Genomic DNA, 19,022 nt, shown 5'->3' on the forward strand with positions numbered 1-19,022 from the left:
TATTAGTATGAAACTCTGATTGATTGTAGGGTTTAACGCGCCGACGTAACGCAGGCGATGAGGCACGCCGTAGGGGAGGGCTCCGAATTAATTTTGACCACCTGGGGATCTTTAACGTGCGGCGAAATCTCGAACGCACGGGCGTTTTTGCTTTTCGCCTCCATCAGAAAAGCGGCCGCCGCGGCCGGGAATCAAACCCGCGACCATGGGCTTAGCAGCGCAACGCCTTAGCCACTGAGCCACCGCGGCGGGCTAGTATGAAACTCTATGGTCACCCTAGTTTTCATTTCCAGGTCAGTCATAAATAAAAGCATGATCAGGAGAAGACAGTGCAGATTATGTGCCCCGTGAGGCAAAAAACCCGGAGTTGCGAGCAGTGGATGACCCCAAAATTTCACGTGCCTTGAACTAAAAAACAAAATTCGAAGGAATCGAATCCAGGTTTGTGCAGTGACAAGCAGGGGACTGGGAACTCTGGGAATACTTCACAGCTACATAGTGGATCTATGAAGCTATTACAACTAAGAGTCCTAGCTTCTCAGTACAGTGTTCTGAATGTTCTTTAGCTCTGATGACGCATTTGGAAGCTTGTGGGGTGAAATGGGATTGGGAGTATGTGCATGCTACACAAACTGTGACTCAAGAAAAACAGTCTGTGTTCATTATTTAGGGTTGTTTCATTGAAATCGACAGCACTGTGAGATGTACAACCACATGGCAAACACACATGACATCACTCTGGCTGCATGCTTATGGATAGGGAGGGTGCTGGGTGTTTGCTTTTCATGTGACTGTTAGAAATAAACTAGGGCTTTCGGCTTCTGCTACATACCTACCGAAACAAAACCTGGAATCAGTGAACTGCACTGTACAGTCGCACGTCTTGTACAAGGAGAGCGGAGGGCTCAGGAGGTTGTTATCTCTCCTGCTTTTTTTGAGGCAGCCAATATTTTCTCCATGGAGGATAGAAAAGTTTAGGAGAGGCCCTGGCACCATGCCTACTGAAGCCAGAAACACCATTTTAGCAGACGTCTTTTTTTTTTCTCGTGTTTTGTGCACCTGTGCCACCTCCTCCACCTTTACTCACTCCCCTGTCGTCTGCTCCATCTGCACCTGTCAACCGCCGGCTATTGTCTGAGCCATGCTGTGACGTATATGGGCTCGATGGTGCGACCCACGGAGTAAGATAAAGAGGAGCGCCGACTGTGACCCAGAAAAAATCATTTGCGAGGGACGATAATGTCCCCGCACCCCCAGGTGCCCAGGGGCGCTATTCTCGACTGCACAAACTCGCGGGAAATTCGCCATGTTTTTTGCGTAAGCACAACGTAAGCAATCAGTGATGTGATGCATGTATAGCTCTGACAACATGCAGTGTAATTTGACGCTTCACCCATAAAGATCTCAACTAAGGTGTCATATATGTTAACTTCCTTGAATTAACTTTCGCTCAGGTCGTTTTCTTGCTTGAAGACATCAGGTGAAATAATAGCTTCCGTACGATTTATAGGAGAAAGCAAAGACAAACTGTTTAATTATTGTCTTGGGTTCGTACAAAACTGACAAATGCGCCTGGGCGGCGCTGTTCTTTTCACTCACATACGTTTTCTCGCGATCCGCTCAGGTCTCTCACCACATATGCACACCCACTGATGCTCAAATGCTCGACTGCCTGGGCACAGTCCGTCTCACGCCCCGGAGCCAGACCACTTGAGTTGCCGGATGTCTTGGCACCGCTCGGTTGGTCGTAAACATGGCACATGGGACGGCGAGCAACGAGACGACCGTGGGAGCACGTTCACCAGCTCGACGTAAGGGGAAACAGAGGTCCGAAATATAAACAGAGCACTGACACTAAAATAAAATACACAAGGAAACGCAAGATATGGGAGGGGGACGAATCGTTCGCCTACATGTAATGCTCATAAAAGATAAAAAAACCCGTGACATGCATCATAAAAATTTAGACGGTAGCTGAGGTTGGCAAGGGAAACACATTTCTGCAGGTCAAAATTGGCGTCAACACCACAAGGCGATCGAGTATCATTGATCCAAAAGCGAGCAAAAGGCGGATGTCGAGCTAAAGAATATCACACAATCTTGTTTACCGTATCTGTTTATTTCTTTCAATCGCTTTTAGTAACACAGTTAAGCTCTCTCCTTCAATGCAAGCTTTGTTGCGTTATCGCCTTCCCGGCCGCCACCGCCGCCATGCTATCGTCTGCTGCTAGTTGCAAGTTTATGGTCACGTGATCACAGAAAAAGACGGCCATGACCGTCGCTTGTATGACACATAAGAGCAGCGAAGCGCTACGCCTGATAACCGCGGAGCGCACCGATGTCGCCGATTCACTCATTCGTCACACTCGACTTCAATCAGCATGGTAATGAACAAGAGAGTCACTTTTATTTGTTATTTTTCTCTTGAGTTCGATCATGTGACCCAGCAGCTTACTAGGAGGAGCGTGGACAAATACCATGCATTGGGTTCTCTTTGTCATGGAGAGGCTTGTACTGCCCCCTTATGTTGCGGTTACGCCAAACATAATTTTTATTTTATTGCCAAATGGAAAAGCAAAATACTGCATGTTTGTATGCTCCGTGATCGCTGACTTGGAAACAGTCGAACTGTTATTTGTTTCGTTAGAAAACATGCTTTAAACGGCACGTCATGCGAAACCGCGCCTGCTGCAAATTCGTAGATATTTCGTGGAGCTGAAGATGGGGGAAATTTTTTGCCCTATTTTACGGCAAAAGCAGCTGCCATTTTCAAGCTGTTAACGTACCATTACGTCACTTTTACGCAGGCTGAAGTTGCCAGTGTGTGACGTGATCGTTCCCGCCAACTGTTCAAATTACGTCACGACTTCTCAGCCAATCACAGAGAGGGCGTGTATTACAAGCAGTATTGTTGTTGAATAGCAAAGACAGGCCTGTGTTGTCATGTCCGGTGCATTTAGTCTAGTTTTTCATTGCCGGCCAAGAATTATGCACTTTCAGTAAAGAGAAATAAGGCAAACTTTAGAACTGGTGCCCGTAAACGTCATAAAACGTCAAAATGACGAAGGCACACACAACTGCTTTGTCAACCGGAAGCGCGTGGCTAAAATTGAAAGCCAATCAGAAAAGACTTCCGGCAAATTCCCAGATTTCCCAGGAATTTGTGCAGTCGAGAATAGGGCTTCAGCTTTCATTTTGCGCTCTCCCTCTTTCGTGCCCCTCTCGTCGTTGTGGCTTTGTGCATTGTTCTCCCCTTGCTCGCTCTCCACAGCGGCTTGTTTCCCTTCGCCGCGACATCAGTCTTTGAACATGTCAAACTATGCGCACAATTACGAGGAGCGCGCGCGGAATATAAATCACGGTGCGCGGCCGCAATGAGCGGCGGGGTAATCGCACACCGCCACATATGTGACCACTGCTAATTCTCTAACAGGGAACGTTTAGTCTGGAATAATCAAGGCGAACTGAAGAATATCGATATAACCCAGGAGATATAAGATAAAATCGTACGACAGCCATTTCGGAAGAACCACACAAGAAATGAGCCAGAGTAATATCGCACACTGCAACATGCACTCTAGCCTGATTTGATTCGGCCATGATTCGGCTGATGCTAAAGCGTTGCAGCGCAAAAATCGCTCTTTCTTGGTCGTCCGCTACCCTGCCGCGCGCTTAACGATTTATGCTTCTTCTGCACAAACGCAACGTTTACGTCCGCAGTCGACATATCCACACAAGAAATTTACGGCTGCCGCCTTGCCATGAGTATGGAAAGGCGCTGTCAGCGTCATTACGCGAGCAAAGAATTTCGAACGATATCTTTGCTTCAACCCGCATCGTAACTTACGGCCCGATGTTCGCTGTCACTGTGCGGTCGTGTAATCTTGTCGATGCCGCCAGCGCATACCGCCAGATGCATTGCTGAGCAACATGTTCTGATGATCTGGTTTGTGAAAATAAATTTGTTCTAGAATAAAGAGCGAAGCCGGATAATGATCTATATTCCCCACTGAAAAGTTCCGTATATACGGAATTATGGGAATACGGAGTTTATACAGAGTGTTACGTCCCCAAGCGTAATGAATGTAGATATTATTACGAAAAACACGGGAATTATAGAAGTTCGCACAATATGAACATTTCGCACAGTTTTCGTGTTTTTATCTTCAATAATAAGCGAAATGATGCTCCGTATGATTTCCGTATAATCCGTATATACGGAATTCATACGGACGATGATTTCGCGGTTCCAGTGATCATACAGACTTAAAACAGGTGTCAAATTTTTCAATAGGCATGCACTGTTTCATTTTCATTTGCTTCTCAAAAATCTTTCTTGTTTTGTGGTGGCTTTGTGTCATGCTAGGAATGTACTCCGCATTCCCATAATTCCGTATATACGGAAAGTTTCAGGAGGGGCGCGCGCATGCTTACGTGTTTTCTAAAATTACATTTAATTTAAAATAACTTCAATTGAATTAAATTTGTACATTGTAATCTACATTGTAAATTGTAAGTTTGTAATCTGCACCTGTCTTACTATCTTATCTTATTAATGGCGGCATCGAAGGAAGTCTGCCCCCCGCATGTCGTACCTACGTGTCGTAATTATAGCTGCACAACCAGTTGAGGGGTCGCAAGTACTCAGAAGTTAGAGAGGGAGGGGGAGAAGGCAAGTGATGGGTCGAAAAAGCGTGGAACATGTTGGTGCTAAGTGGAGTTGTGCTACGGAAACATTTCTCGAAGCGTCCCCCGCGTGCCCCTGGCGTGGTTAGCGACTTCGTTACATCAAGGCTGATCATTGAACTGCTTCCTTACATAGAGGTCGCGAACTCATGCACTTCAATGGGGAATGGTGGTGGTGGTGGTAAAAACGTTTATTTGAGCTTTAGGGGAGAGGGAAGGGGAAGTGGTCAGCCTCCCATGTCCAGGAGGCCGCGAGCCCGCGCCGATTCCAGAGCTCGGTTCACCAGGGCGAGCTGCTGCTCCGGTGACGAGCTGGTCAGAGCGGACTCCCACTGCTCAAGGGTGGGGGAGTGAAGGGGGGTTGGGTGCTGCGGGCAGGAGAAGACTAGGTGGAAGGTGGTAAGAGGAAGGTCACACGCTTGGCAGTTATGGGGGAAGAGGAGTTATGGGGGAAGAGGGATGGGGAGATGTGTGAGAGAATCGTGTGATTATAGAAAGTTTCCGTCTGAAGGCGGCGATAGACATAGGCTTCATGTGGGGTAAGGGATGGGTGGGGAGGAGGGTACCTTCTTCTGTTGTTTGTGTAGTGGGAAAGGATGGAGCTATAGGTAGAGTCCAGCGGTGTTAAGGTGGTTCTTGCGGAATCTGGACGTCCTGTGGTATCTAGCCTTGCAGAGGGGAGTGCCCGGTTGTGGAGAGCGCGGGCTGCGGCATGGGCCGCTTCATTCCCAGCAAGACCAGAGTGGCCAGGGGTCCAAACTATTGTTATTTCTATTTCTTCGGGGAGACAGTGAAAGATGGGAAGAGCTTGAGGGGGTGCCAGGCCAGCTTGATACCACCGGCATGCTTGCTGAGAATCGGTGATGATGGTTAGGTAGGGCTGTTTTTGGTGGGTGGTGGTCGCATGAGCGACGGCGAGTGCCTCTGCTGTGGGAACTGGTAGCTGCTTGTAGGTGGCTGCAGTGGCGAGATGGCCGGTAGAGTCCAGGGTGACGAGGGTGGTGTGTGAACCGTTGGGAGTATGGGCGATATCCGTGTAGCGCGTTTGGGCGTCGGTTTCATACCGCCTTGTGAGTGTTCTGACACGAGCTTCTCGCCTTCCCCTATTGAACGTCGGATGCATATGTTTCGGGATTGGGGCGACCCTAAGCCGCTGGCGAATGTGAAGAGGGATGCGTTGAAGTTCGTGAGTTGCAGACCGGGTGGACCGCCCAATGGTGCGAAGCACGTTCCTGCCAGTGGGAGTAAGGGCCAACCGTTGTAGCTGTGAGGTTCGTTGGGCTTCCAGAATTTCACTGAGGGTATTATGCAGCCCAAGTTGGAGTAGACGCTCAGTAGAGGTAAATGTAGGGAGGCCCAAGGCAGCTTTGTAAGTTTTGCGGATTAGGGCATCCAGCTTGGTGGTTTCTTGGGGTCTGAGATTCACAAACGGGGTTCCGTAGGTGAGACGGCTGACCATGAGGGCTTGGACAAGACGGCAAGTGTCTGGCTCTTTTAGACCGTATGCCGATCCCCGGATTCGGCGTATAAGGTGGATGAGCTGGGAGACTGTTCGGTGCAGTTGGGGGAATAGGGCAGAGCCTGAACCATCCCAGTGGAAGGGAACGCCTAATATCCTGAGCGTGGTAACTTGGGGGATAAAAGAGCCACTTATGGTGACCTGTGGGTCAGGGGTGGGCGCAGCCGGGCGGCCTCTTGTGCGGGCGCGGAGGACCAGTAGGGCGGACTTAGATGGCTCGCAGGTCAATCCCCTGGGCTGAAGGTAAGCAGTAGTGGTGTCGACTGCTTGCTGAAGGATGTCCTGTTGTGCACCGCTAGAGCCTTGGGTGGTCCAGAGAGTCAGATCATCAGCGTAGAATGCGTGGCGTAGGCCGGGAATGGCTAGCAGTTTGTCAGGGAGGTGAAGCAGAGCTATATTAAAGAGAAGAGGCGAAATAACAGATCCTTGTGGTGTTCCCTTTGCCGGGGTGTGGAAAGTAGGCAAGAGTAGAGGGCCGAGTCGGAGTGTAGCTGTTCTTTTCTCAAGGAAGGCTTTTACAAAGCGAAAGGTATTTACGCCGCAGTTCGTGGTACTCAGGTTTTCCAGTATGGCTTCGTGGGTGACGTTGTCAAATGCACCCTTGACGTCGAGCGTTAAGATTGTTTTGGGAGAGGTGCGGCTCAGGTGGTCCACCACCTGTTCCTTGAGCTGCAGGAGGACGTCTTGAGTGGATAGGTGTTGCCGAAACCCAAACATTGTGAAAGGGTAGAGGTTGTGGTCTTCCAGGTATGCGGTGAGGCGCTGATGTACTAGGTGCTCGAAGAGTTTACCGATGCATGAGGTCAGGGAGATGGGTCGAAGAGTGGTCGGCGTCAGTGGCTTGTTGGGTTTTGGGATTAGTATGATGTCCGAGTGTCGCCACTGCTCAGGTAGAGTTCCCCCCTGCCAGTGATAATTGTAAAGTTCGAGGAGATCTTGGAGTGTGTCCTCGTCGAGATTGCGGAGAGTGCGGTAGGTAATATGGTCCTTTCCTGGGGTGGTGTTGCGGGTGAGGCGGGCCAGGACAGCTTGAAGTTCAGTGAAGGTAAAGGGGGCGTCTAGTGCTTCGTTAGCTAGGCCCGTATAGCATGTGTCGGGGATGGGTGGGTAGGTAGTAGGGTCGCCAAAAAGATGGTCACGGATCGACTTGAGGAGTTCTTGAGTGGGGAGAGCGCTGTTGCGGATTAGTTGATGGATTCTATGGTTTGTGTATCTCTTAGTATTGGTGTTGTCGAGAAGGGAACGGAGGAGATGCCACGTTTTCTTTGAGTGGAGAGTGCCTTGGAGCTGATTGCAGAAAGAGTGCCAATTTTGTCTCTGGAGATCGGCGGCATATGCTTGCGCTTGCTGGGTTAGGAGGGCTATGCGCTTTTTAAGTTTACGGTTATGCTTCTGCCGTTTCCAGCGTTTAGTAAGACTACGACGCGCGTCCCAAATGTGCATAAGGTGGGGGTCGACTGCCGGAGTGCTGTCGGTTAGTGCGATTTCTTGGGTGTGCTTTTTAACCCGGTGTTCGAGGGCCTGGGTCCAGTCACTTAAATTTTGGCTTATTGCAGGGAGAGGGGTTGGATCTTCACGGAAGGCGGACCAGTTAGTCAGGCGTGCGGTGCCCGTCCGGGTCGTTTTCTTTTTGGTTGGGAAGCGAAGGGAGAGGAGGTGATGGTCACTGCCGAGTGTTTCGTCGAGTCGGGACCATTGGATCCTGGAGATGTTTTTAGTGAATGATAAATCAGGTGTGGTGTCTCTGGTGACACTGTTGCCGGTGCGGGTTGGAAAGGTGAGGTCGTTTTGGAGGATCAACTGGTGGTTCTGGGTGGCGCGTAAGAGGGCCGTGCCTTTCTTGGAGGCAAAATGGTAGCCCCATGCAGGATGTGGGGCGTTGAAATCTCCGAGGAGAAGTAAAGGGGCGTCCTTGGACAGGGATGCGGCTTCGTAAATCAGTGCCTCAATGTTGTGGAGGTTATCAGATGGGGGACTGTAGATATTCAGGATGAAGATGCTGGAGCCAGTCGGCCTTGTGGAGATGAGCTCTACAAAGGTATGAGGTACGGTTTGATTAAGACAATGTGATTGGGCCGGATGGGAGTTATGTACGAAAGTGGCGGTGCGATGCTGGGGGTCTTGCGTGAAGGCGGTATAATGCGGTAGGCGGGGGGTAGGAGTGTTGGTCTCTTGCAGGGCAATGACATCTGGAGGATCTTGTTTGGTAAACAAGTCTAGCTGGTGTCGCTTGTTGTTGAGAGAACGGCAGTTCCACTGGAGTACGACGAGGTCGGTATCCGGGGGATTAGTCATGGTAAGGGTGATGTTTGAGTTTCTTGGGTTGGTGAGTCGAAGCCAGGGAGTTCTGTATGCCTTGGATGGTCTGCTCTAATTTGTTTTGTCGTTCAGTTATTGCCTGGATGCCACTACATATGGGGGCCAGAGTCTCGGTTTGTGATGCTATCAGTTCTTTTATGGCTTCCGCTATTTTCGTGTCAATGAGTGCATGAATCTGTTCAGGAAGGGGTGCTGGTGGGGGCGGCGGGGCTGGGAGGGGGGAGGCTAATAGGGCGTCAATTTTGGCAGTTAGAGAGGCGAGTTGTGCCTGGAAACGTTGCTGCTGCTGTTTAAGTTCAGCAATAGCAGCGGAGTACGAAGGGTGGATTGGTGGTTGGGGTTTTGGGGGGGGGAGGAGGGAGGGAGGGTGAAGTTAGAGCAGTGGGAGTAGAGCGGAGAGCATCTGACCAGCTCACCTGTGGTTGGATGGCGTTCCGGTCTTCAGGGTGGGTAGTCGAGGATTGGGCTTGTAGGGCTGGAAAGTCCTGCTCGTGGTAGGCCAGCGGGGTCTGGCCGATTGGTTGGTATGGGGACTGGGCAGGATGGCGGAACCTCCGTGTTTGGGGAACTGGTAGAAAGCGTTTGGGGCATTCTTTGTTGGCAGTGGCATGGGGTCCATCACACAGTTTACACCGAGGGGCACAGGAGTGATCCGGTGACGGGTTGGCGATACCACAGGCCGGGCAGCGTGGCTTGTCGGGGTGCGGGCACACGTCTTGACGGTGCCCTATCTCACCACAACATTGGCAAGTCTGGGCGGCACGGCGGTATGGACGGCAGCGCACCATTTCACAGTCTAGTTTAATATAGTACGGAATGCGGAGTCCGTTGAAGGTCAGTAGAGCTGATCTCGTGCGACCCATGAGGCGGGCGTGGATCAAGTACGGTCTGTTAGCGGCGGTGAGCTCAATGAGTTGGTCCTGCGTGATGCCCTCGGGAATGCCGTGAATCACTCCACGAGCAGTGCCCGGAGGGGGCTTCATATAGGCAGATACTGCATAGGTAGTGCTTCGGAGGGTTAATGCGGTGAGTTGGGAGAGTCGATCAGCGATATCTGGGTCAGGGGTGGCAGCTACGAGGTGGTTTTGGGCTGGCTGTACTTGCAGTGTGACAGTCGCACGGAAGAGGGGGCCGGGGATCTCGCTTGCCGCGACGAGGCTGCATACCAGGTCACGAGCAGGCCAGTCTCCGACACGAAGGCCGTCATGAGGTCGGATGACAGTTATGAAGTGGTTTGGCGGAAAGCGAGGAGGCGGTATTTTTCGTGCGGGGACGGCAGTCGTTGTAGCGTTTGTGGGGCGTACCTGGTTTTCAGCAACGGTCTTGTTCCTGCGGGAGTTTATGACCTGACGCCATGGGTTAGGTGTCGGAGCAGTTCTTCCTTTCGAGTCGTCGAAATCCATGTGGCCGTCTGCGCTGTTTTCATTGACAAGGTCTTGCGCCGGCGATGGTGTGTTGTCTTGGTCTTGCGTCGGTGACGATGTGTCTTGGTCTTGCGTCGGTGCCGATGTGCTGTCACGCGCCGTAGCGCAGCTGCGGGATGGCGAAGGGGGCATGGTAGATGGCAGGTGCACGTGCGCGTGCGGCAGCGGCAGCTCGGGGAGGCGGCCGCTCGTACTAGGCCTGTAATGTAGGCCTAGCGGCGGCCCCGGCGTGGTCGGTAGGTTCGATGGTCCTGAAGGGGGGCCCGACGATGGTAGGTGGCAAACGATGATATCCAGAGACGCCAGAGGTACTCACGGAGACGATAGGGCACAAACTTGGTCAGGCAGGCGGAAAGATCGCGATTGGAGCGACAAAAACGGGAGTCGAAGCGGGAAAACTGAAATCCAGGAATTCATTGCAATGAGGTTTGTTATATCCAGGTGTTACTGTATATAATCAAAGAGCTACTCATTTTTTAGCCGTCGATATCAAAAAATTAAACCAGAAATTTACGCCAAACCAAGAAACCTATTAAAGCTTTTGGGTCAATAACTGTTTAAGGGACATTCATCTGCTTGAGAGGTTAATCACGAATGTGCATGTTCAGCTTTTCCCTTCTTTTTCTGTTTTAATTTTAGCTGACCTGTAACCTGAAATTTTAATTTTAACTAATGTTAAACGACTCGCTCGTTTTGAGTCGCGCACGTTTGACCACTTCCGCCAGTCAGTTCATTTCTGGTTTTCAAGCGATGAATTCTCCGATGGGGGGTGAGCTATTGTGCCATGTATTGAGCAATAGCAACAGAGTTATTATGAATGTCTTTTTGCTGTATATATGGTGAAAAATGTTCAATATCAGAAGAGCCGGTTTGGTACCGAGGTCCTAAATAAAATGAGTTCAGCCATAATACGTTCGATTGCTCGATTCTGACAAGAGTCCATACAAAAGGGCATTGAGTCTGGAAGCTTTGATCTGGAAATGGCCAGTCGTCAGAAGCTCACGGACGATTCGCAAGTTCCTACGCGGCAGCAACATATACGTGCCACCCACAGTGCCACCGACGTGCCACCCATTCAGACTCACCTTCTCAGCCAATGAAGCTGCCGCCCATAACACACGTAAGGAGTCCTGACGTTCCATTTCAATTGCCTTTATTCATTCATAACGCATAATAAAAAAGTTAAGAAGGTGGCGGGGAAAGAATCCCGCTTATAAAACTGAAGTCGGTGGGGGTGGCAGCTGTGATGCCCTGCCCGGTCATGGCAGGCCGAGCTCGGCCGCTGGTTGGACACCGGGCTCTCCCTCACGGAGGGGTCGGGGAGCCGCTCGGCGTCTCCCCGCAGAGCCCACGTGTCACTCGCGAGCCCCTGCTGAATCCTGCACGGTGCGTTGGGGAAGGTGAGAGATCGCGAGCAACTGCTTAGTACGCAAAACTCCGTGCGACGATGAACTCTGAGGGAACGGCACTACTGCACCCCGAGGGGGTATCAGCCAGAGTTTGGTGTGATACCGCTCTCCCTTTGAAAGGACAAACAAAAATGAACTAACGAAAGGGAAATAAAAGCCCAACTGCATAACTATATTTATTGAACATTTATGCCACGTTGCTGAGTGGTAAAGAGAAAATTAATGGACGAAATAGATAATCAAAATACATTTAAAATAATCATGCGATCTATAGGACTGCGCACTAGGCAGGAAGGCGGTCTCCCCCATAAGTTTACTCAGACGGACTTGTACTGTTCCTGTTTAAGGTGCACGATTCCGGTCATGCGCGGAGGACTGTGTATACCTTCAAACAATAACCACCAGAAAGCCAGGGTGCAAAGGCAGGCCGTTGTGACAGGCATGCCATAACGTTGTAATTTTTGCACCCATTCTTGAGGATGTTTTCTTGCGCACCAAGAAAATGTTTCCTGCGATAGACAATCCTCAAAGTATGTTTGTTCATTCCAAATATTTAATACAACTACTTTCTTTAGTTTCAGTGAACTTGCCTTTGGTACATTACTCAGGTCCATTCCAGCCACGAAAGACGCTTTTTAACCGAAGAAAACCCAAGGAATATCGTACCACTTTCCAATTTCGCGCTACAGTGGCGTATAATGGGAAATAGTCACGTATGTGCCAGCACTAAAACATAGTTGTCAGTGTGTTAGCAGCACGCTATCAATTCCAGCATCGGACGGAAGTAGAGGCCACACTGCCCTCGTCCGGTCATGTTCCTTGGCGGTGGCTTGGGCCGGCGTCTTCGGAAACTTCGAATCACGACCTTCGGTAGCCATTTTATTCCTCCAGTGGGCCACCTGAACCCAGAGCCCTCTGCCTCATATGAATGGCCTAACACCACTTCTGTCCCTCAACGATATGATGTCTATGATTCGAGTTTGTTCCATAATCTATGGTGTTCATTTGTAAACAAACCTTCCAAGCCTCTCTTATTTGACACAAATTTTATTTTAAGTTGCTGAGTAAGGCCCGAGTTTCAGCTGCATCCATGTGCTGTTTCCTTATTTTAATAACACCCATGCATTAATGCATGGGTAGTATACCACTATTTTTAGTAACCGAGATATAGCTTTCTCTTCCACACTTGGAAGGGGTTCTCAAATGGACCTCGGCCAGTATTAATCGCATGCCTTTGTTTCTTCTGATTCGGACTAGCGGCATCAATTCTTAAGAGCAATGGACCTTTTTCAGTAGCGTTTTGCGCATGCGCTACTCTCGCTCCCAGCGACCAATCCGCCATTCTTGGGGGGCAAAATGTAAACAAAACGACGCCATATTGGATTAGCCAGTTGCGAACGCCGAGGCAGCTAAGTACTGCTCCGTTTTCTGAGCCATGAAAGCGGCCGACAGGTGGGCGCTACGGCTGCCATTGAACAATTTATCTGCCACCAAAACCATGCAAGGCGCCTGGGACGGCTTCCTCAGCTGCGCAGGGCAGGCGGAAAAAAAAAGGGGCATGTTCTTCTATGTTTCCCCAAGTGTGGTTCAGGCGGCCGCCCCAAGAGGGATACGCTACCGGAAAAGCATCCACCTTTTTGTACTTTACTCCTTAGGCTATAGCGTGTATCACCGCTTGGGTGCCTAACGTAAGTATTCAATTCATGAGTTATTTTTAGATCTTTCTCAGACTCAATGAACAAGAATAAGTCCTTTCCAAATCTCCAGGGTGTCCTGTACGCTTTCTCCTATTACTCGCATTCTCGAAGTTCCCCGAATTAAGCGCCCAGGTACGCAGGTTCGTTTCCCGGTCACGGCGGCCGCTTTTTTGATGGAGGCAAAAAGCGAAGACGCCCTTGTGTTCCAGATTTCGGCGCACGGTAAAGATTTCCTGGTGTTCAAAATTAATTCATAGCCATCCACTATGGCGCGCCTCATCGCCTGTGTAGTGTCGGCGCGTTAAATCTCATAATCAATCTATCAATCAATCAACAAAATTCCCCCGATCAAGCCTCCTAAATGGACTGGCTGCAAAATAAGCACGGTGTAAGTGCATTTTCGTGCCTGATGCCCTCTGTAATAGAAGGCGTGTCACTCTTCTCATGCATGGACGGCTGCCCGTGGTCTCCTATATACGCGTGTTGCTTCCATCACGTGCTGAAACAGCACCCACCCTACGGGACTGTGCGCCTTTACTACGCATCGGTGTCTGTACCTTGTTGTTGTTGTCCGCCAGGTTGCTTGCCGTGGTGGGGCAGAGGTGCAGATGGTCCCGGCTCGGGGAAGGGGTGGCGCCGAGGACTCGATCCAGGCGACCCGCCCTGCGTGCCACCGTCCTGACTAAAGTCTCGGCTAGGCGCACGCGGTGTGATAGAGGACCAGTGTGGCAATCGTGGGGAACCACACCGCTAGGTCCGTAGCGCAGCTCCTGCGTTCGATACAACAGTGTCTTCGGACACAGTCCCAAAAGAGGGGAACACAGTTAAGCATCTTGACCGACCTGTGAGGTTTCTGCACAGGGAGAACAGAGAGGAAGGGACCGCTCGTGCACCGAAAACATTCCCTAGGTGGGACACTGCAAATGAGACCTCTACGAATCGTAATTGAGAATCAATGCCTGCGACATCGGGCACGCCAGGCTGATGGGCTCCAGTTGATTTAGAACCTTCCACAGTGGCTATAAAGCTGCCGAGTACGAGGGAGGGGGTTATAGTGTTTTTTTAGATAACAAACAAGTCTAGAGATGGCATAATTGATCCGTAGCCCCCTCCCGCTTCAGTTCCCCAAATATTTCGGCGGTACGTACGAAAGAGTTCTGGCATTTGGACTTAACGAGTGTGGTTACAGCTAATTAAACCTGTTACCTATAATTAGCCTCGGTTGGCTGTCTATCACAGCACTCAAGGTCTTCTCCCAATGACCCTTCAAATGCATCATCAAACGCAAAATTACACTTTTCTTTAAACTGTCATGGTAAGTGGCCATTAAAAGCTTGGAAAAACCAGCGACCTGATGACTGGTATTGAAAACTATGAACAGCTCTTCTGTAACTATTGCGGCCATCGAAAACCACAGAAAAAATAAGTTTTCTGATCGTCTGCTACCTCATTTGGCTCCTTCCTACCGTGAATCTCCATCGTGCGTTTCGCGCTGCATACCCCAGGTGGCTCCCATTGACAAAAACAGTTTCTATATTTTTTCCGAATAAACAGGTAGGTGCCGCTGTTGTCCCCGGCGTCATACAAAATAGACCACAAAATGCGATCTTCCTGCGAAGTTGGAGCGTGAACGGTGTAGCGGTTCACTCAGGAAAAAATCTTAAAGTGTTCCATTTATCGATGTAAGTAAGACCCTGTGTAAGCTCGTAAATCAATGTTGACAAAGACCAATTAAGATGCTACTATGCAATATTAACCAGTATTATTGAACAGACTGCTAGGCCATCAACAAAATCGCCAGCGCTTCAGTGGTCTTATTCGGAAATACTCAAAAATCCGACGTTACTATAACCACTGCACTCAAGCTACATCCACTGGTGTTTAGCAAGAAAATGGCACTACTTCGCTCTTCCTTACGTAATTTAACCTATACCTAGCAAACACTAACAAATCAATGAAAACACACATGACTTGGACCAGCTCACGAACCAGTTGGCGTTGGTGGACCTGGCCCGGGACATTCTCGACGCTTAATGTTGCGTTCGAATTAAGCTTTTCCTCCTCCTCCGTAGGCTGACTTAAAACAAAAATTATAATTAAATTATAATAAGTAAGATTATAATTACCATAATAAAAATATGAAAAAAGGGAGCCAAAAGCTGGTATAGATCCACCACCGAGGTATCAAAAAGCTGAGACGGAACGTCAGCACCACAACGGCAGACGCTCTGCTGTGCGCGAGCTTAGTCTTAAAAATTTAAGATCCGTTGGACGGCACTCTAGCCGTGGCTGCAGCCGCCGGACGGCACTTCATGCGGAAGTTTATAACGGTGGGTTATCAATCAGCGGATAAACGTGTGCACATAGGCATGAACAAAGTAGAAATTTCCCTGTTTGCACCATGAAGACCATGTTTGCACCGCCGCTAGAAGAACTAGCCACATCAACTGAAACTTCCGGTTACCGACAAATGGGACGTGTTTGTGCTCGTGCTGATTATGGGGGAACCCTTGATGAGATGTCATGACACATCCACTAAAACGAAAGCCAACCAAACGGAAAATATGTATACCAACTTGCGCAACTATAATCCCAAGTGCAAAAAAAAATGATATGATGATTACTATGCCCCCCAACGCGAAATTTGTGCCCGCGCGAACTGAAGTCTTCTCGGTCACGGTGCACATCTGCTGCGTCTCAGTAAGTGATCGCGTGATCAGCGAACGCACGGCGGGACGCGCTACTCTTATTATCTCGCAGCGCGTCGCCTGTTCGGAGCCCACGAGAGACACGAGACTCGTACAGCAGCAAGCCTCTGAACCCGCGCTCCACGTCAGGCGCTCACGCTCACACGTGTCAGAGTGGCCAGCCGCCCCTACGTCGCCCCCACCGGCGAGAATGTTGAGCCGCAGAGAAAATAGTTTAAACCTCCCGCGCAAATGTCACGTGTTTCGGATGAGCCAGGCACGGCGGAGCATCGAGCATGTTGTCGCAAATGTTTGAACCTCCCGCGAAAATGTCAAGGGGTTCGGATTAGTGGCGATTGGAACAGCGGCTGGGGAAAGTGCGAGGGGGAGCGCGTTCCTTGGCGGCGACGCGTGGCGAAAGTGTGAGGGGGAGGCAGAGAGAGAGATGACTCCATTGCCGGTCGTGCCGCCCTCCCCCTTCGCACTTTCGCGAGCCGCTCCTCTCCGTTGTCTTTCTCCCGTCGCTGCTTCGTTCGCTCACACGGTTACACGGACTAATCGGACGCCGCCACCGCCGCCTCGAAACCCACTGCAGGTAACCGGCACCAAAGGGCACCGTTAATAAAGTGAAGCCAAAAACATTCCGCTGTTCTTAAGACCGTTGTCGTTGGTTCGATGGTTCTCACCCTCGATGCCGTTTTTCGGATAAATGCGGTGAGCTAAAAGACACCTTTGTTGAGGTTTCGGTACACAGTGCAGTGTGAGGGCTGGGGGTGAAGGCTGGGGCGTTGAGGTGGCCTAGCGAGGCGAATCGGACATATTCGAAAGAAAGCGTTTATTTGCACATGAACACGACGGACCACCCCGGCGGCGGGAACAAAAGAAGGCACTAACAAGCGAGTGCGTCCCAGACCTTCCTTGGGCCTGGAGCTGCGACGGCGTAATGGCACTGAAAGTGGCGCTAGTGCTCGTGATTATAGCATAGGCCTGCCCTCTACTGTCGCGTACCCCGTATCCACAGGTGCAGCTTTTAAATCGAAAGTGCTCCAATAACTCCAACGAGTAAAATTTTAACAAACAAGGGGATTGCACACAGTGCTACGATACAAATGTGAAAGGCCTAGAGACGCCAAGTCTCAAAATGAGGGCTAGCTTACGTGGGCGACGTCGTGTCGGTGATGCGCTGGGTGTCGGCGCAGAGACGACCGTTGGGGCCGCGTGGTCGCCGAGCCCAGCGAGGAAGCGCGCCGACGTGCCCGCTGTGCCTGCAGTCCGCGGATGGGTTCCAGCAGGAACGTAGTTCGCCCACGCTTCTGCGCGACAGACGCCCTGGAGACGAACGCCGGCTGCCAGCTAAGAAGCGCGGCTATCGGGGCCACGGCAGAGTCGGATGGCGGAGCCGCTGGCCGCCTTCGGGAAGCTCCGAACTTCCCACCAGCCTCGGGTCCCCTGGGGCTCCGGTGGGGTGAACTTGGAAGCGCCATTGGGAGCAGTTGTTCCTCGACTGCCTCCTCGCTGTCGGGCGCGTTCGCTCATCACCTCTGCCATCCCGTGGCAAGCCACTACTGGCTCCCCGATCAAGAAACGCAGCCAATTGGAGGTAGCAGAGTTTCAAACGCGTCGCGTCCTCATTGGCTCTCCGATATGCGTCAGGAACGCGAGTAATGGCGTGAGCTGGTGGCTCGGGCCCTCGCCTCACCCCGTGAGCTGATGATGGGGATGATGATGATGATGTTCCTTTATGAATGGCACATATACACACTAGATCCTTGAGCTCTTGCGTGAACTTCTTCTTCTTCTTCTCCTTCTTCTTCTTTTTTTTACAGTTCTGGCTGGTACCAAGAGACCGAGATTTTGCAAGGCTTGAGAACGGGCCGCTTATGTATGTATTGTTTAGAATTGGGGGAAAAACTCAAGACCGGAAAAAGAATCCGTGGGGGCGAGGAGAGACGTACAGAACAATAGGTGTTAACAAAGGAGTCTTCCCATGGCCTAGATGAAATCCTGAAGCGGAGAGTAAATTTTGTCCTTAGCGTTGCCGAGGCAGCTGCAGCGGCGAATGAAAGAGATGCGGTAGTTTTCGTCGCATTCATTCTCGCATTAATCCGCGTATGGTTTCTCTCTGTGAACGCTTCACCAATCGCGCTGAGTGGGTATGCGTCGTTTCATTAACCCCACCATTCTCGCATGCGCTCTGATGGGGCCGAATTAGAGTGTACTAGAAGGATCTGAGTGGGACGAACGCAGCGCTCCACCTGAAGCGGCGCTTGTAGATTGAATAGAGGGCGCAGCGGGCGAAGTGGACTCTTGCCGACTGCGCTCGCCCAAGCGCGCGGCATCGCGCGGGCCGCGCTTTTTCGCGTTTCGCCCAATTTTTATGTTACCAGGAACGCAAAGCGACAGCGGGGTAGAAAACAACATGTCAGAATAAACTAAAAGGGACTATTAGAGGCTTTCAGGCGAAAGCATGAGCTGTTTTTTTTCTGTTTTTTTTTTTTCAACGAAGGGAGGTGACAGGGACAAGCGTTGGAATACCAGCTTGCAGTATTTTTTTTCTCCGTGTTCCTTGTGAACTCTCCCTGCGTAATATTCAATGAATAGAAGAAACATAGGCAGCGCTGCGTTAACTTTTCCTGCGTCTGTTTAATGACCCCGGGCCATTTCATTGCAGCGTGATCAGTGAAGTCAATCGAGGAATCTGGCTATATTTTCATTTTACGCTAACTTTCCAGGACGTTCTCTGCGAAATAATGATTTTTAAGACGTTACGGTCATAACCCTTCGATCGAAGCGTATATATTGCTGAAATGTGCGTGTCAGTTATTCAGAAGTGATCAATGCCGCATCAGTGTCCCACAACCGTATTCCCAGTTGCGGCCTTCGGTTTTACAATATACGCCCGGGAGCGATGCGCAGGTTTTCGCATACTCTCCGAGTCTTTAGCCAGATTTTGTATTGATTGATTGATTGATTGATTGATTGATTGATTGATTGATTGATTGACTGATTGTGGGGTTTAACGTGCAGGAAATGCACAGGTTATGAGGCGCGCCGTAGTGGAGGGCACCGGATTAATTTTGTCCACCTGGGTATCTTTAACGTGCGCCGAAATCTCGAATACACTTGCGTTTTTGCTTTTCGCCTGCGTCAGAAAAGCGGCCGCCGCGGCCTAGGACCGAACCGGCGTCCTTGTGCTCTGCAGCAGCAGGACGACTTAGCCACTGAACCACCGCGGCAGGTTAGTCCGATTTTTGTATCCCATTTGGCCATGTATATGCTCT

The 19,022-nt window shown here is 50.5% G+C and overlaps 1 protein-coding gene across 2 annotated transcripts; it reads right to left on the minus strand.

Moving 5' to 3' along the window:
- Nucleotides 1–10,730: 10,730 nt before the first annotated feature.
- LOC144166911 (uncharacterized) lies at nt 10,731–17,311 on the minus strand. Of its 2 annotated transcripts, none has more exons than XM_077696359.1 (3): nt 16,899–17,311; nt 13,612–13,824; nt 10,731–11,327 (listed from the first exon to the last, which is right to left on the minus strand). In XM_077696359.1, exons 1-3 carry the CDS (start codon nt 17,223–17,225, stop codon nt 11,304–11,306), a joined length of 564 nt encoding a protein of 187 aa, XP_077552485.1. In that variant the 5' UTR covers nt 17,226–17,311; the 3' UTR covers nt 10,731–11,303. The 2 variants fall into 2 exon arrangements, with proteins under 2 accessions (XP_077552485.1, XP_077552484.1); XM_077696358.1 differs by having other exon boundaries at nt 13,612–13,845.
- Between the last annotated feature and the right edge of the window lie 1,711 nt (nt 17,312–19,022).

The sequence above is a fragment of the Haemaphysalis longicornis genome, unplaced genomic scaffold (genome assembly GCF_048455015.1).
Source record: "Haemaphysalis longicornis isolate Haplotype H1 unplaced genomic scaffold, Haemaphysalis longicornis Haplotype H1 scaffold_198, whole genome shotgun sequence".
Lineage (NCBI taxonomy): Eukaryota > Metazoa > Arthropoda > Arachnida > Ixodida > Ixodidae > Haemaphysalis > Haemaphysalis longicornis.

Excerpts from the sequence above, each read along its gene's own strand:
- LOC144166911 (XM_077696358.1), bottom strand. The coding sequence starts at position 17,225 with ATGGCGCTTCCAAGTTCACCCCACCGGAGCCCCAGGGGACCCGAGGCT. Across the intron at positions 13,846-16,898 it reads ACCGACACGACGTCGCCCAC|ACACTGTTGTATCGAACGCA; the intron begins GTAAGCTAGCCC and ends CTGTGTCCGAAG. Across the intron at positions 11,328-13,611 it reads TGGCGGACAACAACAACAAG|GATTCAGCAGGGGCTCGCGA; the intron begins GTACAGACACCG and ends CGCACCGTGCAG.